Source organism: Natrix helvetica (genome assembly GCF_964273705.1).
Source record: "Natrix helvetica genome assembly, chromosome: 1".
NCBI classification, from domain to species: Eukaryota; Metazoa; Chordata; class Lepidosauria; order Squamata; family Natricidae; genus Natrix; species Natrix helvetica.
The window spans coordinates 113,322,021-113,347,086 of NC_138548.1; the positions used below are offsets into that span (position 1 = coordinate 113,322,021).

A 25,066-nucleotide genomic window follows, 5' to 3' on the forward strand; every position below is an offset into this window, starting at 1 on the left:
CAGCTGTTCTTTTCCAAAGACATCCAGGATTGATTCTCCCATGCAATGCAACTTCAAAACAACCTAAGACACCCAGCAGCAACCCTAACAACGAGAATGTGACAGACTAGGAAATCCTAGTGACTATTGCCTCAGAAAATGGTGAGGTACTGAAGGCTCTTCAATATGCCTCAATATGTAGATATACAACCAACTGAATATTGTAAACCTGTGATATAATACTCTCTGATGGTTCCAAATATTACTAAACTCATGGCTCGCTTGAAAGCAAGAGAAACTGGGCTTCTATTGAATCAAACAGAGCTCTTTTTAAAGTTCAGACCCTTCATAACTGCAACATATATTTGCAAAGTACAAAACAGGCCACCATTCTCAATTCCAGACCCTCACAGAAGAGCTTAGCCCAGAAATGGAACAATATGGCATCAACCCATGAGTTCTACTTTTCACCACCAAGTGTAGACACTTATGGAGAGGGTGTACCTAGTCCTAGGATATTCATGTGTACTCCAAAACTACTCTTTACCTTCCATTTTCAGACACATTTGCTTCTCATTTGGATTCTGATTCGTGCAAGGAACGAGTGCAGAAATAGTATGAGCAGCAAGCAGTATCAATGGACTAAAGATACACAATCCCCATGCAATAACTGAGTTTGTGGATCCCCAAGCACTTTTATACCAATTTTCTATTCAGCAGCAAATACAGTAACTTAAGACCAAATTTCACACACACTCAGTTTCTACAACTGTTAAATTCCATTCTCACTCACATGGAATGTTTCATCTTATAACCATGGGGATAACAATAATAGAAAACCCAGAATGGAGATGATTGTGATGTAGTCTTATTACATGAGGCTACAAAATTACACTAACTCTTCATAGTATACAGTTGGAGAAAACTAAAGAAAGATAACAGCTCTCATAGCTTGTTAAAAACCAGAACAAACACACCTAATAGTCCTTCTTCCCCTATTTTCTCCACAACTCCTCTATGAGATAGGTTGGGTTAAGGACCAATCCAAGATCATCCAGATGGTTTTCATGACTCAGGTAGAACTAGAACTCACCATCTCCTAATTTCTAGCCTGGTGCCTAATAAAATTAATAGAAATTGCCTAGTACAGAGGTGTCAAACTCACATCATCACGGCGGCATCGCATGATGTATCGTGACTTTTTTCCCCTTTGCTAAACTGGGCATGGGTGTGGCCAGCACGTGATGCATCCAGCCCGCAAGCCATGAGTTTGACAGCTCTGGCCTAATAGGACTGGAAAAAATGCTCTGTCTCAATATATTATATATTCCCAGTGTATCAGTTTATTTAGTTTTTTTAAATGCAATTCTGTTTCCCCCCAAAAAAATAAAATAGCAAAATTAAATGTCTCCTGTTTTGTGATGGTAGCAAATATGTCATACAAATATGTCTTAAATATCTCAGTCCTAAAAAGACATACATGAGAAATCATTATTTTCAGACATTTGCTCCAGGTACTGCAGAACCTTTTATCAATGTGATCGTCCAAAATTAACTGACCAGACATAAGGAATTGAATCAAGACTGGCATATCCAAGTCTTGCTTATTAATGACTGAACATTTTTACCTACAAACAACATGAATAATTGTTAAGATCTTGTCTTAAAGAGATATTCACTGAATGTAAAACTAATTGAGATGCTTGTCTAAAATATATGTTAAAATCTTCTGTTTGCATGGTCCTGCTATTTTTAAAAGGGGGCCTACCCTCTTAGAAGTTACACCAGAGAATCACACAGAGAATAAAGTTGAAATCTTCAACAAAATACAAATCTTTTCCCATCTGGATTCCATCTAGTTCTCATTCTTCTAACCACTGGATCTGCAAAGGTGAAAAAGGAGCATTCCTTCTAAACTCCTGCTAACAGAAGAAAGACAGAACTCAAAAGTTATCAGACGCTAGAGAATAGTCATACCTTGCAAATATAGAGGCTACAGGTAGTCCTCAACTTACAATCATAACAAAGCCCAGATTTTCAATCATATGTTATGCCAGTCATTAAGCAGGTCATAACCAATTTCGTTGTATTTAGGTACAATGACAATAAAGATTATACTTATACTTATGTGACTGACCTGATTTATTACTTTTTTGCAGCAGTCATTAAACAAACTCATTGTGGGGCACTGCAAACAGCCGTAAATGTGGGCTGATGACTGAGAGCCCAAAATGGAATATGTGACCACGGGAGGGAGGATCAGAACTTCAAATCAGTCATAAGTACCATTGGAGGGGGTGTCCATTGTAAGTTCAAATGGTTGCTAAGAGAGTGGTTATAAATTGAGAACTACCTAAACAGCATGATGAACTAGGAAAAGGCATGCCTTATTGTCTTTAGGAAGGAAAACGTGAGCTGAATAAAAACCAGAAAAGCTATTTAACCCTCCTTGCTTTAAGAATATTTCATATAATACTCTAAATAACAAAACGTTGGAACTTGTAGGCCTTCAAACAAATCATAGCTGCATATGCAAGTTTCTTCAAGGCCCACTTTTAGCCTATTTCTCGAAATGTTTATTCAAAAGTCATCTCTCTTCAGTTTAATGGTGCTTACTCTTATGTAGGCAAAAGGAAAATTTTAATCTAATGTCATACAAAGCGAAATTGCATTCAGAATGGGGCTAGATATGGTTATATCTGCATGACTTTTTCCTTCAATTCCTATTTCTTTGGAAGCGTCAACTACTGAACATCTGCAGTTCCTGCACACATCTTCCATTGAGCTTCTTATTTTCCCCCTGGTTTATTCCTAATGCACATTTCATGCTGAGATAAGCATTACAGCTATTCCATGAATAAAGGATTATAGAAAAGGCTGCATTTTGAAAGAAGAAGAGTCGCTGTACCTAACTCCATTCAGGATGGCAGAAATAGCTGCTGGATCCTACATCTGAGTGTGCCGTCCTTGTAACATGCACAGTTCTTAGTGTACTCTAAACATTTTGTTTTATTCTGTCAATCGCAACCAGCTCTGATGCAATCTAAAGCTACTGCTGGTCAAATGGAACTGTGTAATAAGGAAGGGCAATAAATATGGAACACCAGAGTAATTTGATGAACATATGTAATAAGATTTATTTAGGTTGTGGTCATTCGATGTGCTGAACCACAAATTAGTCAAGTACCCTTTGGGCTAGTAAGTTGTGTGAATCCAGGCCATATTGTTAGTTTATTGTTCACAGTATATCCATGCAAACCCCCAAAAAACTGGATTAAGTAAAGTATGCTTTTGCTCAAGTAATGGTAGACCTTTTAGGCTCTGCATGTCAACAATTCAGAAAATGCCTACCTTGTCACAGATACAGTACTCCCCCAAACAAGAGAGAAACAATTTTCTATTTTCCTTCCATCTAGGCCGCTCCAACAATAACACCCAACTCAGCAACAACACTGAGGTTCAACCTGAAGTAGAAGTCAAGGCCTTGACTTTAGCCCTAATATAACTGCTACTACTCCAAAAGACCACCTCGTGGTTCCCCATGAGCCTTGGGGAATGGTGCAATTGCTCCACAGCTCAGCACTCCCCAGGATCTGCTGTGTGCTATTTACCTTCAGGCAGTGTTCTCTTTCTATTGAAAAGGCCACTGCAGCATCTCTGAGGTAATCCAAGTTGCACAAGGCCTTTGTTCTTGAAGCATCTTCTCCTGCAGCCTCTGCAGCCAACAAACATGTGAAAGAACACCCCATTCTCATGTGATTTTTGAAGGTTCCTGAGGCCTCAAACCCATTCTTGCAAGGTATCCATAACCTCCAAAAATCACAATCTAACAGACTATGCTTCTGAGAATAGTTGTTGCATGTTACCTTTGACATGTGTCATGGATCCGCCATCACTGATTTCATTAAATAAAGCAAGCAAACATGAAAACAGTCTTAAAGTGAATGCAGCAATTTGCCAGTGACCCACATACCACAGGTTTTTTTTATATACACAATTTTCAAGAAGCCATTTGCCACTCCAAATTTGTGAAACATTAATGTACTTTCAAGGCATAATATTCCTTCAGTCTATAAAATTACCTAGACAATCAAATAAATAGCATCCATATAATTTGATATCTTTTCTAAATATCAGCATGCTAACTATTTCAACCATAATTATCTGAGACACCCGGAGAGAAAAGATAAAATAACAAGTAAGATCTTTCCAAATCAACTTTGCTAAACTGGTAGGTAAAAGAATTCAATGCCTCAGATAGTTAAGATGGTTTTCAACTGTGAACTGTAAACTATCAATTAGTATTTTCTAAGCAAGACATTTAGTCCTTCACTTTTCTCCCCTCCCACAAAGAAAGAGTATTTTAACTAGACCTTATTATCAAACAACCTAACAAGACCTTAACTTTATTGATCAATGGTCCTCATAAAACTGATACATATTAATGTTTCTAAAATTAATTATTTGCAGGGCATATGATTGTCATAATAAAGTTTTTTTGTTTTCACAATGATGATGACATTAGTGAAAAACACTGAAATATGAGTGAAGTACACTTTTTTGACCTATAGAACAAAAAAAGTTGATTAAGTCTCTTCTGAGACCACCACAGTTTTTAAGTAGACTGCAAAAAGAGTGGAACAGAAATGCTGGCACGGGAAATTTTGTTATTTGCAAAAACCTGAGGCGAAAAAAAACACAATACTGGCTATATTCATAAATCAGTGGGAGAACATTTAAATCTGCTCAAACATTCTGCTCCTAAATTGTATGTTGTCATTGCCCAACAACTAGATTTGAAAAGTAAATCTTTAGCATAAAGTAGCTAAATTAGAACTATTTTTGTTTAAACACAGAGTTAGAGTTGAATGCAGACAATTTCTTGTCTTAATAAAGATATTCATGTGATGAAATGTGCACCTGCAGCAACAGGGGAGGAACATTTTGCCAACTCAGAGCCTTCACAGAAAGAGGCCCAGATTAAGAAACAGCTCAAGTCCTGCACTGGATGGGAGAAGCGGGAAGAGGTTTAGGGTAACCACATCCTAAAGTTATGAGCCTCGGTGGCGCAGTGGTTAGAGTGCAGTACTGCAGGCTACTTCTGCTGACTGCCAGCTGCCTGCAATTTGGCAGTTCAAATCCCACCAGGCTCAAAGTTGATTCAGCTTTCCATCCTTCCGAAGTGAGAACCCAGATTGTTGGAGGGGGGGGGGTCAATATGCTGACTCTGCAAACTGTTTAGACAGAGCTGTAAAGCACTATGAAGCGGTATATAAGTCTAAGTGTTATTGCCATTGGTTTGAGCTCTGAGTTTAGCAATTTGGTTGCAAACATTTCATCCCCATTCAAGGATACATCTTCAGTGTGCTTGGGACTGTGCTTGTCTGGGGGCATACTGGCCTTTAAATACCTTTCTGAATCCTGGTCTGATTTCAGGTTGTGTGATTGGTTGGCTGAGTTGCTGAGTAGTCAATCTGTGACTACAGATTGACTAATCTGTGTGATGTAGATTAATGCTGGTGTTGTTGTTCAGATGTCTTCTGATGATGTCATGGTCTGGTTTCAGGTTGATTTAATCAACTGTGTGTGATGTGATCTGATTTCTTGTGATCTGTCAAAGCCAGTGCTCCCCCAGACAGGCACACTCCAAAGTGCACTGAAGATATCTCCTCGAATGGGGACAAAACGTTTGCAACCAAATCACCAAGCTCGGAACTCAATCCATCAACATAACTACCAACCTGAGCTACTAATATTCAAAGTGTCTCAGGATATATCTAGCAGATTAGAAAGTTATATCCTTAGTTTGGCAAGATTCTGTCCATTAGATGTAAGCACATAAAAGATTGGACTTGATTGGATCTCACTGCCTCATCTTTAGGCTTGGCCCTGACTAAATTGAAATAGTTCTAGTCACACAACGTAGAGTTGTATAATGGTGTACCTATTCCAGCCAACCAAATGCATCTCCAAGTTTTCCTGGTTCTTGTTTCACAAGAAGCATTCAGCATTCTGTGGCAATGAAGCATTAGCTCTGTGCTCAGTGGGCTATTTTGTCCCTTATCTATATTGTTCCCTTTTTTCCCCTATTTCTACAAGGTCTGGGATAATTCCAAGAGTTCTGATACTTCTCTCATGCAATGATGTCATTATTTTGCTTACACTGAGATCAATATTGTGAGAACCAGAATCAATGATACATTAATATATATTTGTCATACATCTCCCTGTTACTTTTAATTTATGTACTAATTAACAACTTCATATGGTAGGTACAGTAAAAGTTAAAGTACTGAATGTTAGGTCTAAACATTCAAAAATGTTTAGAAGATACATTTTGAAACATATGAAAGCAAAATAGCTACTTTAAGGAACTAAGTATGTTACAATAGCTGTGTAGTGTGCAATTTATAAAGTAGCCACATTCATTTTCAGATTAACAAAGAAAGGTGATAAAAGTGTTATTCAATTTTCAACAATTAAAACATATAAGATTGATTAACTCAATCCAAAACAGGCAAGGTAAAACTTGTACAGGCTCTAAAGTGTACCACAAATGTCAGAGAAGCCAAAGAATTTCAAGAATACGTGTCAAGCCCCACATGGGAAGCAAACAAAGGAAACAAATTATTTTCAAGAAGGCATATGTAATGTTAAAACTGTGATAGCAACATAATCTTGAAAACTCTAAGAGTAAAGTACAGGAAGTCCTCACAATTGAGCCCAGAATTATTGTTGCTAAGTGAAAAATTTGTTGAGTCTTGCCCCATTTTACGACTTTTCATGCCACCTTTGTTAAACATTTGAATCACTGCTGTTTTAAATCAGTAACATGGTTGTTAAGTGAATCTGGCTTCCCCATTGACTTTGTTTGTCAAAAGATTGCAAAATGTGATCACATGACCTTGGGACCCTGGAACCGTCATAAAAAGGAACCAGTTGGCAAGCATCTGAATTTTGATCACATGATCATGGGGATGCTGGAAATGTTGTGACAAACGGTCATAATCACTTTTTTCAGTGCCATTGTAACTTCAAACAGTCACGAATGAACTGTTGTAAATTGAGGACTACCTGCATTAGGCAGAACCATTCAGTAGTGAATTCATTACAAGGAAATAATTTTCTAATGTTGTTTCCCACTACTTTCACAACCCAGCTGTGCTATATCTTCTCCCCAAAATGTGCTTTTCTTCCATTTTCTTCCCACAGTCTCTCACAATATGCCACTACAGAGAAGTCCCCTTTGTAGATTACTGTTATATATCACTTCCCTCTATGTAATTTATTGAAAGAGGGAACATGACATTTTCTTCTCCCCATGTAACTTACTGTTAGAATAGTGTGATCATTGTAAATTATCTGAAAATCGGATGATAAAAAAGCAAGAAAACTTCTGCTTAATTTTCCATTTGGGTAGGAGTGAAGAATCATTTATAATTCATTTTCCTTTGAATAACTATGTTAACCGCACAGGATTCAGGAATGTAATCCCACTAAATAATCTTCATGATTGCTTAGATCCATTCTTTCCCTCCAAAATCAGTTGCAGATACCGTATATATATATCTGCCAACTTAAATCTACTTTAAATATACAAAATATGTGGCATCACAATTGTTATGTTCTTGAATCTAACCATAATAATACAGGTCTCTGAAATTAAGAATCCTGCTGGAAATAGACCAAAAGCATATCTAGAATAGCATCCTACTTTCCCACTAACTTCCAGAACTTTGGAAGTTTTTAACCACACCCATGGGGGTGGGGAAATAAACTTAGCATGCTATTAGATTTTCTGTTCTACGTCAGTACATAAACTAGCATCAGTTCCATAAAACAAAACAGAAGCCAGGACATGGGAGAACATGATGGTTGGAGACTTTCATGAAGGTCAACACTTCTTCAATTTTGCAGCTCTTTCTACCCTAGCAGTGAAGGAGTCAATAAGAACATTGGGAAAGAGTCTATCCTTCGATTCCCCAATAGATTGGATCAAATTAGCTAAAAAAGTTAATTCTGTGGGCTTTTCTTCCAACACTGAGCAGCAGTTGTAAAGGCCAACCACAGCATCTAGAAAAAGTTATATTAAGGAGGTACACAGGTGAGCATTCCTCTTCACATGCACCAAAGACCTTGGTTACTTTAAATTTGAAGATGCACAACTCTATTAGCTGTGGTAGTGTGATGATGAGCCCAAAGATCTCCAAAAGACCATAGGTTTTTGATTACAAAACCATCCAAAAATGTCCATCCTTCAACCTGCCCCAAACATCTATTTGGTAGCCTTCCAAGTTGTAAGGAAGACCTCCTTCATGCCCTCTTTCACAAACCGATTTGGGTTCCATTCTGACATTCAAAGATCCCCCCCCCCCCCCCACTTAACCTTTTTTTAAGCATTTGCCTAAAAGTGCAGATACAGTTTAAAGAAGGGCAGGGATCTATCTGCGGATTTATGACCCCTTGTATTATTCAAATCTTCTCCTCTCCCCCATGATTTATTAGTCCACCACATTCCAACTTTGTCATTGGACCACAATCCTCCTAAAAAGGTATAAGTTTCTGTTCTAAATACACGTGTGAATAACTCCCAGCCTTTGGAAGGAAAGTAGTCTAGACTCTAGAGCAGGGGTGTCCAAACTTGGGAACTTTAAGACTTGTGGACTTCAACTCCCAGAATTCCCCAGCCACCAGTTCCCAAGTTTGGACACCCCTGCTCTAGAACCTCTTCAGCACATCCGGCCCAGAGGGAGCAAGCCAAAATTATGCTAGATTAAGTCAAATGGGCCACACCCAGTTGCTTCAGCCAAACTCACAAGAGCAGAAAAGTTCTAGTCTTGTGACATCAACAGCGGTCCGCACTGTAGAGAAACCTATTCGTTGGATTACAGGAAGACGGAGTAAGCTAAGTATACAGTACGTAATCGGCTCTTTCCCCGTTTATTTTCATCAGCCTTCACATGCTTAGCGCACTTGCACACAAGCCGCCTTTTAAGTTTACGCGGGGTGATGTTAGACCAGCTACCATCTCTCGTTCTGAAACGCCTCATAAGATTTCCACCAAGCGGAAAAAAAGGAGGCCGAGGCACGTCGAAATGCTCGGAAGGAAGAGCAGCGCATATGTACATGTCTGTGCCCCCCCCCTCCGATGGGCAGCCTTAATACCAGAGCAACGTCCGACTAATTGAGCAAACGGGACGTTTTGCTCCTCGGTAATCGACCCGCCGATTTCAATCGGGTGGATTGCTTAACAGGGTTGCTCGCCTCCCCCATGTAAACGTCTCCCCTCAAAGACCCGTACATCCTTCTCCGGGCGTAAAACCCACTGACATACACATACACACACACACACACCCAACACACACACCCGTGGGGTTACGTCTGAGGAAAGGTGCGCGGAAAGAAACCGGGATGTACCAAATAAAAACAGCGGCTGATTTGCCCCCTCCAAGCCGAGGTGGGGGAGCTCTGCCCTTCCAGAGGTTGGAGAAATTAAACCAGCTCCTGGAAGAAAAAAACAAACACATTTCTACCGGGCAAGTTTTCGCGTGATATTAACCTAGTCACCGGCTCCATTAACTTCAAGGAAGGGAGGGAGGGAGGGAGGGAGGGAGGGAGGGAAGGAAGGAAGGAAGGAAGGAAGGAAGGAAGGAAGGAAGGAAGGAAGGAAGGAAGGAAGGAAGGAAGGAAGGAAGGAAGGAAGGAAGGAAGGAAAATTCCTTCTTTCGGAAACGAAGAACGATGAGCGAGAAGAGCCGGCGCAGCCAAGGAAGAATGCGATGGAGGGGAAAAATCACTGCTTTCTCCTCAAATCGGTCTCCCAAGTTAAAAATAAAGAAGGTTTGGTATTATTTTACTAGCACCAGGTTTCCATTTAGAGTTCCTCTCTGGGTATTTAAAAACTGCACAGCGCGGCATCTCAGTCACCTCTCCCGCATCTTTCCCCCCTTGCACGCAAACACGCAAAATCTCTACTAACTCGAGAGGTTTGGGGGCAAAAGCGAGAAGAAATCACTCTTCGGCAGCAGCGGAAGAAACCAACCGGCCTCCTACGGTAAGCTCGCAAGCAGACCCACAACGGGCAGCTGTTTTCTATCCGCTGTCTCCCCTCCGTTTATTTTCTGTAGTGTAGCACTGCTCCCATCAACAAGGGGAGGGGGAAAAAACTTAGCAGGGCTCAATGGCAACACCACCACCAGTTGCGCTTTGCAGTTTGCAGAGCAAATCAGCGGAACGGGGAGACGAGCCTTTCCAATCCCCCGTCCGAAGTCTCCGATGGAAAAAAAAACTCTCGGCAACAAGTGTCGTCCAAACAGCACCACGGCAACGCAAAAAAGAAGAAGAAGAAGCGAGGAAATACCTTGCCGTCTCGCCGCTTGCTTCCGATGAGCCTCGGAGCTCAGCAGCTGCCTAAAACTCGGAGCTCCGCAAGCCGAACGCACCAGCCAGATTGATACTCAGCGCGCAGCGCACGAGAATCGCGAAGCTGTAGAGGAACGCAGTTATCTTGAGCCAACCGCGGTGCCGTACCTCTTGGAACGTACCATTGTTTTTACCCTTGGGCGGATCGATTTGGATTAAAAAGAAAAAAAAGAGAAGGGTGTTGTTGTTTTTTACGCTTGTCACAGATCAGGCTGATATCTATAGATACACGCCTCTATTTTCTGTTACTGCCCTGGGAAACTAAAATATACTTAGGGAAGGCAGGAAACGTTATTTCTCCCCTTTTGCGGAGTAGTAGCGCCCGCGGAAGTGGGCGTGACCTTGCGAAAGCGTGGACCAGGGGCAGCTTCGCCGCCTGGGGTTGAACGGGGGAGAGCCGTTGGCGGCTCGGTGTGGTAGGTAGCCTGGGTGACCGGAGAGGAACTTGTCTTTGGCTGTTAAGCTTTGGAAATAGGACGTGGCTTGTCCTATATCGCCCAAACGTGGAATGTTCTTTCCCCCAACAGGGACCGACACACCAGTATAAATTGCAGCTTATGTCCTTTCAGTTTGGTTTTTATTATTTTTTTCTGCCTCTTGCTTCACAAAAGATAACCTGATGAAGAAAGGACAAGAAATTGTTTCTGGGATGCCGTCGTGGGATTCAAAGGCTTTCCCAGAAAAGCTTTTTAGCGGGAAGAAACCCTGTGCTACGCATAATTTTATGGAATTGACACACACACACACGCACACACACACACACACACAAAAGAACTTATATGTGAAGCCTACCGGGTTTGGGTTGTACAACATTCTGCGCTTCATGCTGTGAAATTTTGGTCTTCAGTGCTGTGCGAATGTAACCTGCCTGATTAATTTATGATTCACTATAATGGTAGGTTACACTGAATAAATTATAATTGATTAGATGAGCAATCTCATACAAACAGCCGATCTGTAACTATTCCAATGTTTCCTCCTCTTTCTTTTCTAGAAATTATGGAATAACGAGGGGAAAACCAGGAAAAGTTACAAATGGAGAATGATGACATTTGCACACGCCCCAGATGAAAGTCTAAATGAACCAGCTGTCCAGAGAGAATCCTTATCTCTAGAAGCATCACAAAAATGTCTGGTAGCTGGTAGATCTTTTCTATCTTAGTTTTTTTTTTCCTACAGTGAAAGAGTAATGAGAAAACACAGAATTGCAAATAGAGATTGATACAGTCTGATCCTCTACAATTCCTTAAATGGGGCTAAATATTTACATAAGAAAAATCTCCTCTAGAAACACTTCCATCAGATAAAAACCTTTATTACAAAATGGTCCTTGCGGAATTTTATCAAATAACTAGATAGCATCTTTCTTTATATTCCGTCCATATTTCTTTTTTTTAATTTAAAAAAGTCAGTCAACTAAGGAAAGAACAGAAGCATGTATTTTTTATTGACAATAATGCAAGCATTCTTATCTAGGAGCATCAGCTGTTTAATACAGAAAAATGCAGGAAAAACATCACATGAACCCTTGCAAAACATTTCATGAATGAAGCAAGATAACTGTCAAAACAGTTTTCACCATTTTCAGTTTCTAATTAGTTTCACTAAATACAAGTACTTTTGTCACTTCTTTTCCTCAGGGCAATACCCATTGGCAAGCTGATTTATTAGTTGCATTTGAGCACACGGACATCTTGCAGCTCAGGTCATGTTGATACAGATTAGTTCTAATTTGCTCTTCATCCCATAGATACCAGCAGCTCAAATACTATGAAAAATAGTCAGAAGAACATTTATTGAGAAATGAAGGATGTAAAACAATCATGCAAGATAATTTGGCATCAGGCTAGGAAAATATAATACACTTGTTGGTTACCAATAAAGGAGAATATTTGTAGCTCAGGATTGAAATGGGTCCGTGGTGCTCTCTGAATTGGTTGTTTTCTTGCACATGTTTCATTACCTAAACTGGGTAACCTCATCAGCACCAGGACTGAAGCTGTTACTTAGTCTGCAAGAAAACCACCAAGCTCAGAGAGCATCAAGGACCCTTCATTTATTGGTTAGCAATAGCATTTAGACTTATATACCACTTCACAGTGCTTTACATCCCTCTAAGCCAGGGATCCTCAAACTTTTTAAATGGGGCCAATTCATGGTCCCTCAGAGTGTTGGGGGGTCGGACAGCTGGGTGAGCGTGGCTAGGTGGTCATGTGACTGGGTGGAAGGGGCCAATTTAGCAGTCCAAATAATACACACAAATTAAACTTTGATTTGTTATGCTCCTGGGGCGGAAAGCAGGTTAGTGAAGGGTTGTGGCTGCCTTGGGATGTGTATGAGGGACTTCTATTTGTGTGTATGTGTCTCCCACTCCTCCCTCCCTCCCTCTTCCTCTCTCTGGAGGCCAGGAAGGCCAAAAATGGGACGCACAGAAGGTGGGTGGGGGCCAGCAGGTAGGTGATATAATGTGGACAGGGCAGCCTTGTGGTCCTACACGGGCTGAATTAATGGCTTCGGCGGGCCGTATCTGGCCCGCGGGCCATAGTTTGAGTACCCCTGCTCTAAGCTGTTTACAGAGTCAGCATATTGCTCCCAACAATCTGGGTTACTCAGAGAGCTCGGTGATTAAGCCAAAATTTAAAGCTGGATTCTCATAATATATTCAAACCAGAGTCAGCCCTTCTGAAAGGCAAAGAGGGTGGGGGTGGCTCTTGCAAGGTGTTCCAAAGGGTAGAAGCCAGGGCAAAAAATGCTCTTCTAGACCTAAAATTCCTTGACCAAAGGGGTGGCAGCAAGACCCACCTGCCAGAAATATGTATATAAACACCACCAACACCACCAAATAGTTATACTTATAGTCAGATGGGATTTTTTGCATAACTACTTGATACTGATTACTTGGGTTTCCCTGACATCCCACCATTCAATCCACATTCACTTCAACAGCTATGTCCTTTGTGCCCCTATCCAAGGAAATATGTTTAGTTGGGTTTTATAGATAGTCCTTGACTTATAACTATTCATCTAATGACCATTCAAAATTACCATGGCACTGGGGGGGAAAAGTGACTTACAACCAGATCATCACAGCATTTCCACAATCTTGTGATCTCAATTCAGGAGCAATGGCAACTGGCGTATATCTATAATGGTTGCAGCATGCCAGGGTCACATGGTGCCCATTTGTTGCCTTCCCAGCGAGCTTCCAACAAGTGAAGTCAATGGGGAAGCCAGAATTCACTTAATGATCATGTGATTCACTTAACAATTGCAATGACTCACATAACAACCATGACAAAAGGTCATAACATTGGGTGTAAATCACTTAATACCCCCTTGCTTAAATGCTGTTTTGTTTATATTTTCATAGGTCAAAATGATTATACCTGTGAGATGCTTCACTTGTGGTAAAATAGTTGGAAATAAATGGGAGGCATATCTTGGCCTTTTGCAAGCAGAATATACAGAAGGGTATGCATTCTCAACTATATTTTTATAACTTTTGTAAGATATGCAACAATTTTATCAATATAATAATTTGGATTACAATGTAATATTTAAGTATATTATTTCCACGCCACTGAATGCAAATGTTGCTAATTTTCTGGGTGCTTCAGTTGATAACTTGTACAGGATAAGACATTGCTTAAATATTCCCTTGTAGTGCCCTGTTAGACATGTATTTCTGAATAATACTTTAGTTTGTTATATTACCAAAACAGATTAAATAATTTGATTGATTTTAAAATATTAATCCTGTTCCAGCAGCCCCTAATACTGATGTGCTCTTTTTAAAAAGCTTGCTTACTTTTGCAGTCATGTAGTACTGTTTTTCAACAATAGCGATTAAATAGCACATTATGTTGAATCCTATTATGTACTATAGAAGCCTGAAAAACATTTCTTCCATTGATTGCTGGTATTTGGAAACTACTGTCTATTATTCTTTTTTGTGCTATATTCACCATTTTCCTTACCTTGGTAGAATTGTTTCTGGTTGCAGTTAATCATGCTATGATACCCATTGATTTCTCATTGCGAATACAGAATTGGAAAGGATGGATCTACAGCCTGGGATTAAATAGCATATTACTAAACTATTTGCATGATAAATACATCTGATTTGAGTGTATGCCTAAATTCTAAATTATTGTATGATTTTAGATTAGCCAAGTGAGCATACAATGCATAATTGAATTCCTCCTAGCAGAATTGTCTGTAGTAACCGTCATCTGACAATTTTCAGGACATTTCAAGAATGTCAGATATTGTTAACATAATTAATTGTAATAAAAAGGGGTCAGGTCACCTGAATAAGCTAGTTGTCCAGAGATGCAGAGATTCTGCCGTATTTCAAAATGTTGCTTTTCACTTGCATTAAGTTTCTTCAAACAGCACTGACTAAAAATAATATTGAAGAAAAGAACATAATCATTCCTGCTTAATTGTTTAGCTCCATATTATCAGATGTAGAGTTTTTAAAAGCTGGAGCATGGGTTCATAAAAATTGGTATATGAGAATTCTTTTGCAGCACTCAGCTTTTCTGCAGTGTTGGTGGAAATTAATGTGTTTATATGCATTTCTACTTAGAAATAAACTCCTTGGAGTTCAATAAAACCATCTCCATATAAGCTTATACAACTCTGCAGCCTATGTATGCTGGAATTTTCATCAAAACACTAATAAAACAAATACAACAATTATAATACCCCATTAAAATGTGTAATGATCTATTTTTAGTTTCATTGTTGCTTGAATAGATTTGAGTTTTAACTCTATGAAGCAGCTTTCATTTGATATGGAAATCTGGAACTTGTTGGGGAAGCTACAGATTGCCATTTTGTGTTCATCAGTTCTCTGCTTATATTTTTTAGCTTTCACTTGATCTGTGAGTGACTGTCATCTCAAACTGAATGTTAAATGCTTTAGATATTTTATGCCTACACAAATCCTTACCCAAATCATGATATACAGGTAGTCCTTAATGACTGAAATTTCAGTCCCAGTGGCTGTTGTAAATCGAGGATTACTTGTAGTCTCCTGTAAATGTACTATTTAAAATATGCAATAATAACACTTGAAAAATGCCACCTTTTTTGGGAACTATTCCTATCCTTGTTAGTGCCTCTGACTCTGCCATCTGAAAGATGCTAATTAGTCTCTATTGAAATCCTGGATTTATATAAAATAGAAACAAATGGAATATTTACCTGGAAGGTCAGGATTAAGCCCAGATAAACTGTTTCACTAAATAGAAGCTGAGTAGCTATATCTGATCCCAAGGATTGATAGAGCCTAATGAACAAGTATCCATCTAAAACCAACATACAGTTTCCTATCCCTCCATCTGAATAATCCACTGCATGCATCAGAATGATAAAATCAGAGTGATACAATCAATCCAGGATGATACAACAGGGTCAGATAGTTGAAATCATTACAAAACGAGTAGTTTCTGCCATATTGCATTTATGCTACTTGGGGGGGGGGGGGTGTTAAATGCTTTTTCTTGAGAGTGGCATTATACTAACATACAGCATTGCAACATGTGCCCTGAAATTAATTTGAATGAAGAGTTATTGATTCAGTAATTATTTTTGTGTTTCAATCCTGTCCTTTTTATAGAATGGGGATTCTTGCAGGCATATGCATATACATGTGTTCCTAGGCAAGTGTGTCTCTCACACAATGCACACAGAGGTAGTAGCATGAGGAGAGGAATCAACACAATTAGTTTCGGGTAAAATTGACAGTCATAGCTTGAAAAGGAGAGGAAGCTAGGAATTACAAAGGGTTCTGTCTTTTTCTCATCATTTGCTCTTCTGTTTCGAAAGAGACTTTTTGTTGTTGTTCAGAGTCTTTCTTTTTATAAATACAATATTGTGCAGTTGGGAAGGAGAAAAAAAGATGCTGAAAACTGCTAGAAGCCAACACTGTGTGACTTTGGTCATAGAGAATTCCTAAGCATTGGGGTGGAAAGAAAATAAGCAAATCATAGATCTAAAAGTTCCCCACATTTTCTTTTTACATTTTCCTGCAGGACAGAGACCATCTTCTACATCTGTCTTGTTAAGAAGATAAGATTTGAAGTAGTTAAAAGCGTCTCCCCCCCCCCCCCCCCAATATATAGACTTGGTTCTTCAATCAAAGCAGCAGTTCCTCTCACTAGACCAGCGATGGCGAACCTTTTTTGGCTCACGTGCCACAAGAGGGGGGAGCGCAGGGGGGGTCATGTGGGGGCGTGCCGCACCCATAATGCAACGTGTGACCCCCCCAGGGCGCATGCACGCACAACGTGTGACACCCCCCCCACATTTTTACATGCTTTTTTCACGCTCCCCAGGCTCCAGAGGCTTTATAGGAGCCTGGGGAGGGCGAAAAGAGCCTCCCCGCCCCCCCCAGAGACCCTCCGGAGGCTTCAGGGGCCGTCCAGAGGCTTCCCTGAAGCCTTCGGAACGCTTAAAATCACCCTCCGAGCAAACCGGAAGTGACTTCCGGGTTGCTCGGAGAGTCATTTTAAGCGCTCCGAAGGCGTCAGGGAAGCCTCCGGACAGTCCCTGAAGCCTCCGGGGGGGGGGGGGCGGGGGAGGCTCTTTTCGCCCTCCCCAGGCTCCTATAAAGCCTCTGGAGCCTGGGGAAGGTGAAAAATAGCTTTTAAAAAGGTGAACTCAGCTGGCCAGTGCGCGCATGCGTGCTGGCCAGCTAACAGGGCAGCGCCTCACGTGCCCTGACAAATGGCTCCACGTGCCACTTGTGGCACGTGTGCCATAGGTTCACCATCACTGCACTAGATTATCAAGACACTAGATGTGATTTTAAGTGGGAATGCAATCAAATCAGGTGCATGTTTATGAGTAGAAAAATCTAAAAGCTAGTAATTGATCCAAGTAGAATTAACAGAGCATTTATGAGGCATCTTTCACAACTTTTCCCCCTAATGATCTTTGATTAGTCCTTAGTTGCACCATCCTCTGCTGCAGATGCTCACATTCTCTTTGTCTCTCATCCTTCTTCCCTTTGTGGACAAGGCCTTGAATTTGTATTTATTTTATTGGGATCTGATTTAAGCATGTGTTTGTTGCTTTTGTTTGTTCCTAGTGACGCCTTGGATGCTTTGGGTCTGAAAAGATACTGCTGTCGCAGAATGCTGCTTGCCCACGTAGACCTGATTGAAAAGCTCCTGAACTATGCCCCACTGGAGAAGTAAATATGAAGAATTTATGGTGCTATATGTACATGAACCAAAATTTTTACAATCCTCAGGTCAAACTGCTGGGATTAGAAATCAGATTAATGATCTGTGGGAAGTTCCTTAAGCCACTTAGTATCCCCCAAATAAATGATTTAATGATGAATTTCACCTAGACAGTTGGGGACTGTGCTTATAATTACAGCAGGGTTTTTGTCAGATTCTAAGTATATTAGAATCTTTTGGATTTTCAAATATGGCAGTTTGAAAAAAATGGGTTGTAGTCAGCAGTTGTAATGTTTTAATAAATATATTTTGGTTAAACCAGTTCCCATTGCCTTATTCTAAATCTCATTCCTGAATTAAATGAATTGCATTTCAGCCTCATTCAGATCATTGACTTGGGCATCTACACATTGTGGTGAATTCCATTTCAGTGTTCTTCCACATTATTACATGATATCTTAAAAACTAGACCAGGCGTAATGGCATATGCTATGGGTTTTCAAAAGAAAAATAAAAGTAGGAAGGGCAGGCAGCCTCTTCACAAATTACCTTTGTATACCAATAATTTAAAAATATATTTTACTCTTGTAGGAAGTAATCTCTTATTTGATTAACTAGATAATAGAATTTTTTTTTAATTTCATATACCACAGTGTAAAACAACAGTCCATTTTCTGGAGCTGAGGCAAACATACATACAAAGATGGAGAGAATGTGAGCAACTTAGTTTTCCAGTAGAGTGGAGGGAGGGGTCACTGAAGGGTTATTACAGCCTGATTGGTCCATTTGACTGAGAGAAAACTTCTTAGCCTTCGGCTTCTCCCGTTGGCTCCCAGTTTCCTCTCAGTCAAGAAGGTCCTTCAGACTATAGTTTTGGTTCCCAGTGATTGTGAGTACTATATTGGACAGTTCTTTAGACAATTGGATATTTCAAATTTAAAAAAAGCATAGAGTAGAAGGAGCTGTGCCCAGTGGGACATTTTCCTCTGTCCCAGATCAGCAGGGAGAGCCGAGTAAAACTTTCTCCTCGCATACCTAATTTCCATTCTGGGCTTTTTCTTCCCCCGGCTGATTCCTGGAGTCTCGGGCGTGCCGGGGGGTTTACAGCTCCCAACTCCTCCCCCGACGACCCATTGCTTCAAGCTGCAGCGCCGGCGGCCCTTTTTGCCGCGCGTGAAGACCGGCAAGCCCCTAACTCGGCCGCGTCGCCTCTCCCGAGTCGGCGGTGCTCTCGGCGGCGGCGCGAGCACAGACCGGAGCGCCAGCGGCCTTTGCCGGGCGTGAAGACCGGCGGCAAGAAATTTAGAGCTGCGCTACGATTGTGGGGTTGTTTGGCCGTCTGAACGGCCGGGGAGGCAAGCGGCGGCGCGCGCGCCATTTTAGCGGCCGCCTGAAGACAAACGGCCGCAATTCAAGCCGGCGGCCATTTTGGACACGTGGCAGGCCCTGACACAAATAGGCCTTAACGAAGGGGCATCACAGACCCAAGCTGAGCTGCTCCAACCCAGCGCCGGGCTCAGAGACTACAAGGACTTTGTCTTCTTAACAGTCTTCATCCGTGCACGTGAGTGGGGCGATGGCAGCGCGTTCTGAAGCCGCTCAAACCGCAACCGCCCAGGCCCCAGAAGGGGAGTCAGGCCCCACAGCCCCAGCTAGGCCTCGATCTTCTAGGCCTACCGCCGAGGATAGACCATCCAGGGCTAGGCAAAGGGACGAGCTTAGGCGTTCCAGAGCCATTGAAAAGGCCATTGAGAGGGCAGAGAAGAGGAAGGCCAGGGATCCCAGACCTAGATCTAGATCCCCCAGGTCGGAGGCCCCTTGTCATTCCCCCTCTGTCAACAGGGGATTCAGCCCTTCTTCTCCATCTTCCTCTTCAGCCAGATCAGTTAGGAGTGAAGGACGGGGGGCTTCACCCCCTCCCCCAACTTCCCCTGGGACAGGGGGCTTGGATAGAGATGACCCATTGGAAGGCCCCTCTGCAGGTCCCTCACGGGGTAGGAGGCCTCACAGGGATCATAGTTCCCAGGACTATGATTCTGACTGGGACGAGGAGGATCTAGAACACCTCCCTGAGAATCTTAAAAGATTAATCTCTGCAGCCATTTCCAAGGGAATAGCTCAAAGGGACAGGCCTTCCCGGCATTGTAAGATTACTCCTTTCAGTAGGACCAGGTCCAGAACCTCTTCTCCTTCCCTCATGAGCGAGGTCTCCTCCAGAGAAGAGGCCCGTCGTCAGGACGACTGGGGTTTCTCTGAGGAAGAGGATGCAGCCACTGATCAGCCCACCTCCTCCAACTTATTCATCCAGGCCATGTTTAAGCCCCTACTGAAGAAGGCCAGGAGGACCACTAAGGTGGGCACAGGGGACCCCACAGTGCCCCCGCCCAGGGATCCGGATATGGTGATGTTCTCTAACACGGCCACCAATAAAGAAGAGATCCCTGCTCCTCTGCTGTTCCTGGAGGTAGCCACCAGTCAGTGGGCTAGGCCTTCAAATTTTTCCCCCCCTGGCAGCAATGACAGGCGGGCTTATAACATGGAGAAGGCCTTCCTTCAGGCCATCCAACTTCCGGCCATAGATCAACCGATAGCTGCCCTGGTCTCGTCCTCCCCAGTGGTCTCGGGGGATGCCGCAGATAAGCTTAAGCCGGAGGATAAAAGGGCGGAGCTCACCCTGCGGAAAAATTATAAGGCTTCCGCATGGGCAATGCGGGCGGCGGCCGCCGCCTCGTATTTTAATCGCACGACCGTTATGTGGCTCCGCCAGCTCCAGGATCGTATCCCGATCCAGGATGATCGCATCCACCAGGGTTTAACTAAAATTATGGCGGCCTGCCAGTATTCGGCCGACGCAACCCTGGATGCGATGCGGTTCGGCTCCAGCGCCTTAGCTACTTCCGTGGCCGCTCGCCGACTCCTTTGGCTTAGAAATTGGCAGATCGATAATAAAGCCAAATGGGATTTAATAGCTGCCCCATTCGCGGGTCCCAATCTGTTTGGGTCTGCCCTAGACCCAATCTTGGTGGAGAATAAAGACAAGAAAAAGGTGATGCCCACCTCCACCAAGAAGGCCGAAACACGCAGTCACCCGTATCGCAGGCCTTCCTTCAGATCTTATGACAGGGAGCAGGAGCCCCGTTTTCAGCAGTACAGACAGGATAGGCCATACAACAGGCAAAGTTTTCAGGATCGCTCCAGATACCAGTCCCAGTCCAAGCGGCCCTTTCGCGGGGGGGGCGGCCGTCCCTTCCGCAGAGGGAAATGACTCAAATCCGAGTCATCCCATAGGCGGCCGCCTGGCGCAGTACGCGGACAAGTGGGACCAGATCACATCAGACGGGTGGGTCCGAGCGACCATTCGCCACGGCCTAAGACTGGAGTTCCTCTCCTACCCTCCGAGACGCTTCAGAACATTCTCCCCGTCCCGGGATCCGGAACGTCGTCGTCTTATGGACCTCGCCGTCTCACACCTTCTGGAAATCAGAGCGGTGGAGGTCGTTCCGGAGCCGGAGAGGGGACGGGGCTACTATTCAAATCTCTTTGTAGTCCCGAAGACCTCGGGGGGTTGGAGGGCGATTTTAGACCTGAAGCGCCTGAATCAGTATCTAGTTTACAGGCGCTTCAAGATGGCCTCCCTAAAGTCAATCTTGCAGGGCATTCGAAAGGGGGATTTCATGGCCTCGGTAGATCTGACGGAGGCCTATCTACACATCCCCATCCTCCGGTCTCACCGTCAATTCCTGAGGTTTTCCCACAAACGCAGACACTATCAGTACCGGGCCCTGCCATTCGGCCTGGCCTCGGCCCCTCGGACGTCCACCAAGGTCCTGGCGGCCCTGGCCGCATACCTGAGATCCATCCCAGTCAGACTCCAGTGTTACCTGGACGACGTCCTGGTGCAGGCAGGGTCCCTCCCCAGAGCCAGGGCAGACCTCCAGCTGACCATCCAATGGCTCCAGACACTAGGTTTCTCCGTGAATTTCCCCAAGAGTCACCTATCCCCATCCAGACAGATCCTGCATCTAGGGACAGTGATAGATTCCGAGTCAGGGTGGGTTCGCCTGTCCCCAGACCGCTTGGCCAGTCTGACTCAGTTGATCACGTCGATCAGGACAAAAAGGTCCGTTTCCACCCTGACCTTATCACGCCTCCTGGGGAAGATGGTATCCTGCATAGGGATAGTCCCCTGGGCCCGTCTGCATCTGCGTCCCCTTCAGTGGGCCTTAATACCAGCCCAAAGGAGAATGTTGAGCAACTCTCTACGACCGCTTCGGTTAACTCCGGAAGTGAGACGCTCGCTCAAGTGGTGGTTGTCCCCAGCATTGCGACAGGGGGCCTCTATTTGGGAGCCGGAGCGAGTACAAGTCACGACGGACGCGAGCCTTTACGGCTGGGGGGCCGTGATGGGGTCCGACATGGCCCAGGGACGTTGGACTGCCTCGGACCTCAGACACAATATAAATTGGCTCGAACTCAAGGCCGCGAGACTGGCCCTCCGGACTTTCCACCGCCAACTGCAGGGGCGACACGTCCTCCTGCTTACGGACAATGTAGCGACGAAGGCTCATGTCAACCGTCAAGGGGGGACTCACTCACGAGCCCTGTGGCGGGAGGCGCAGACATTATGCCTATGGGCGGAGAGACACTTGGCCTCTATTACGGCGGAACATATTTCGGGGGAGTCCAACCACCAGGCAGACTGGTTGAGCCGGGCGACTCTGGACAACGGCGAGTGGCAGCTGGACCCAGAGTTGTTCCGGAAGATTTGCCTCAGATTCGGCAACCCCCTTGTAGACCTGTTTGCCTCCCCCGGCAACGCACAACTGCCGAGATTTTTCACCAGATTCAGGACTCCAGCAGCAGAAGGGGCGGATGCTCTCAGAACCCGGTGGCCTCCGGGTCTCCTTTACGCCTTCCCTCCCCTTCCCCTCATTCCCAGAACCATTCGGAAGGTAGTCACAGAGAGGGCTTCCGTCATCCTGTTAGCTCCATATTGGCCGAGGAGACCATGGTTTGCGGACCTGGTCCAGCTCTCGGTCGTAGAACCCTGGAGGATCCCACCAGAAGAGGTAGTCTTGCGTCAGGAGGTCTTAGTTCACCCAGAGCCGCAGTGGCTACATCTGACCGCGTGGCTCTTGAAAGGGGATTGTTGAAAGGGAGGAAGTTGTCGTCAGGGGTCATAGCCACCTTAGAGGCAGCTAGGAGGCCGTCCACAGTTAGAATCTATAACGCCACCTGGTCGGCCTTCGCGAAGTGGTGTAGCCCCAGGGGGGTCGATCCAGCTAGGGCCACGGTTCCTGACGTTCTGGAGTTTCTCCAAAAAGGTCTAGAGGACGAGTTGTCCCATAATACACTCAGGCGGCAGGTAGCGGCCCTATCCACTATTTTGGGAGGAGAGGGCTCCTCTACCCTCTCTCGCTCTCCATTGGTGAAGAGGTTCCTTAAAGGGGCGGCCAACATCCGCCCGCCTCCTGTCCATAGGTTCCCTACATGGGACCTTACCATCGTCCTGAAGGCGCTGACAGGATCTCCCTTTGAGCCTCTCAGGTCGGTCCACATGCGTCTCCTCTCACTGAAAGTAGTATTTTTGGTGGCCATTACATCGGCCAGGCGTATCTCTGAGCTGGGGGCCCTTTCTGTTAGAAGCGACCTTTGCATGATTCACCAGGACAGGGTGGTCTTGCGTTTGGATCCTTCGTTCATCCCGAAGGTTAACACTCCTTTTCATAGGGCACAGGAAATTGTACTACCTAATTTTTGCCCCAATCCTACAAGGGAGAGAGAACAGGCGTGGCATCGGTTGGATGTACGCAGGGCCCTCCGTATTTATCTGAAACGGACGGAGGGCATTCGTAGGACCGAGGCGCTGTTTGTCTCGTTTCATCCGAGTTCCCTAGGTAAAAAGGTCTCGTCTTCAACTATTGGGAGGTGGATTAGGTTGGCCATCGTGGAGGCCTACGGAGCCTCTGGAAAATCCCCCCCCTCGGGGATTACGGCTCACTCCACTCGTAGTGCGGCCTCCTCAGCGGCCTGGGCCACTAGGGCGCCCTTTGAGGACATCTGTCGCGCGGCCACCTGGGCCTCCCCTACTCCTTTTATAAGACACTACCGCCTGGACACTTATGCCTCGGCCGAGGCATCCTTTGGGCGGAGGGTTCTCCAGCGGGTGGTGGCCGATCCTCCCCCTGGGACCCAGTCTCCCCTCCCTGGGACGTAGCGTGGGTATGTCCCTTCAGTGACCCCTCCCTCCACTCTACTGGAAAAAGAACGTTGGTCTTACCTGAACGTTTTTTTCGGGAGAGTGGAGGGAGGGGTCACTCTCCCTCCCTAGTTAGATAAGACAGGGTCTGGGAGGGGTAGGATCGGGTGGCCCGGGGCGGCTTTCCCTTGTCTTCTTACATCATGCAGACGCTGACCTTGACATCGCGGAAACTGGGAGCCAACGGGAGAAGCCGAAGGCTAAGAAGTTTTCTCTCAGTCAAATGGACCAATCAGGCTGTAATAACCCTTCAGTGACCCCTCCCTCCACTCTCCCGAAAAAAACGTTCAGGTAAGACCAACGTTCTTTTCATGGTAAACAATTACGTTTCATGGAAATCATTACATCCAAGAAGGAATAGATTAACCAGGTGCAAGTCATAAGAAAGCTATACAGATATGTGCTTAATATGCAAGTCAAAAGGAAGTCATAAATAGATATATGCAAGTTTTCACATTTTTCTGTTCACTGATCCAATCTGGGTCAGTCACTAGGACAAGAGGTTTAGTCTTCCTAGCCTTCATCAGGGAACTTTTCTCTCACCAGAATGTCTCCTGTTCATCCTTAATTTAGAATTCAGAAACTTTCTGTCTATCAACCAAAAGATACTGCTTCGATGTTGAATATGTTTCTACCAGTTCTGGAGTTGGTTTTTAATAATTAGAATTGAGTTGGAAATCAACTTGTATTTTCTGTTTTGGGATCCTTTGAGGGAACTTAGGAAATAAATATGTGCTTGTTGCCGAATAAATCTGGAAGAAATTGTAAATTATTCATCTTACAAATTCTTAGAAAACAAATATGTGATTAATTCAATAAGAAGTAAAAGATGTTTTCCTATTAGCCAGCAAAACACTTTTAGATGTTTTCAATCACTTTGAGTACTGCTGCAGTGCAAGTACAATCTAAAACCGTATTTAGAGAAAGACATTTTGGACTGTCGCTATCCAGGTCTGCTATAACGGCCTTTGAGTTTCAACATACCACAGTGTCATTTTAGAGATGGCAAACAACTTAGAGCAATTGATCAGGGATTAGTAAAGCTGCTCTGGAATAATAGTAATAAGGATTCGATAAAAATGCCAAATCCAGTCTAAACATCTGGCTGACCAAAACCAACCACACCATAATTCAATTCGTCTCAAGGTAGTGTACAGAGGATGACAAACATTAAAAAATCAAGTACAGTAATAACTACATAGCAGAGAAA

The 25,066-nt window shown here is 43.8% G+C and overlaps 2 protein-coding genes across 10 annotated transcripts in view; one reads left to right on the forward strand and one right to left on the reverse strand.

Annotated features, from left to right (window-relative positions):
* TSPAN4 (tetraspanin 4) overlaps positions 1-25,066 on the reverse strand; it is a 752,078-nt gene that overhangs the window by 709,114 nt on the left and 17,898 nt on the right. For 2 of the 4 annotated variants that reach the window (XM_081970273.1, XM_081970275.1), the window contains exon 1: positions 10,340-10,509. The exons of 1 other annotated variant lie outside the window; for it this stretch is intronic. The gene's annotated coding sequence lies outside the window, so the exon portion shown is untranslated. Of the gene's footprint in view, positions 1-10,339; positions 10,510-25,066 lie in introns of those variants that run through there. One more of the 4 variants, XM_081970279.1, reaches the window with a different exon arrangement.
* POLR2L (RNA polymerase II, I and III subunit L) lies at positions 10,599-17,915 on the forward strand. Of its 6 annotated transcripts, none has more exons than XM_081970344.1 (4): positions 10,602-10,906; positions 11,395-11,536; positions 13,772-13,872; positions 17,501-17,915. In XM_081970344.1, the coding sequence occupies exons 2-4, from the start codon at positions 11,444-11,446 to the stop codon at positions 17,607-17,609; spliced, it is 303 nt and encodes a 100-aa protein (XP_081826470.1). In that variant the 5' UTR covers positions 10,602-10,906; positions 11,395-11,443; the 3' UTR covers positions 17,610-17,915. The 6 variants fall into 6 exon arrangements, with proteins under 6 accessions (XP_081826472.1, XP_081826473.1, XP_081826470.1 ...); XM_081970345.1 differs by having other exon boundaries at positions 10,602-10,817; positions 11,396-11,536; XM_081970346.1 differs by lacking the exon at positions 11,395-11,536 and having other exon boundaries at positions 10,599-10,906; positions 13,771-13,872.

Coding starts and splice junctions, on each gene's coding strand:
- POLR2L (XM_081970344.1), top strand. CDS start 11,444: ATGATGACATTTGCACACGCCCCAGATGAAAGTCTAAATGAACCAGCT. Junction 11,537..13,771: donor AAGCATCACAAAAATGTCTG/GTAGCTGGTAGA, acceptor ATATTTTCATAG/GTCAAAATGATTATACCTGT. Junction 13,873..17,500: donor CAAGCAGAATATACAGAAGG/GTATGCATTCTC, acceptor GTTTGTTCCTAG/TGACGCCTTGGATGCTTTGG.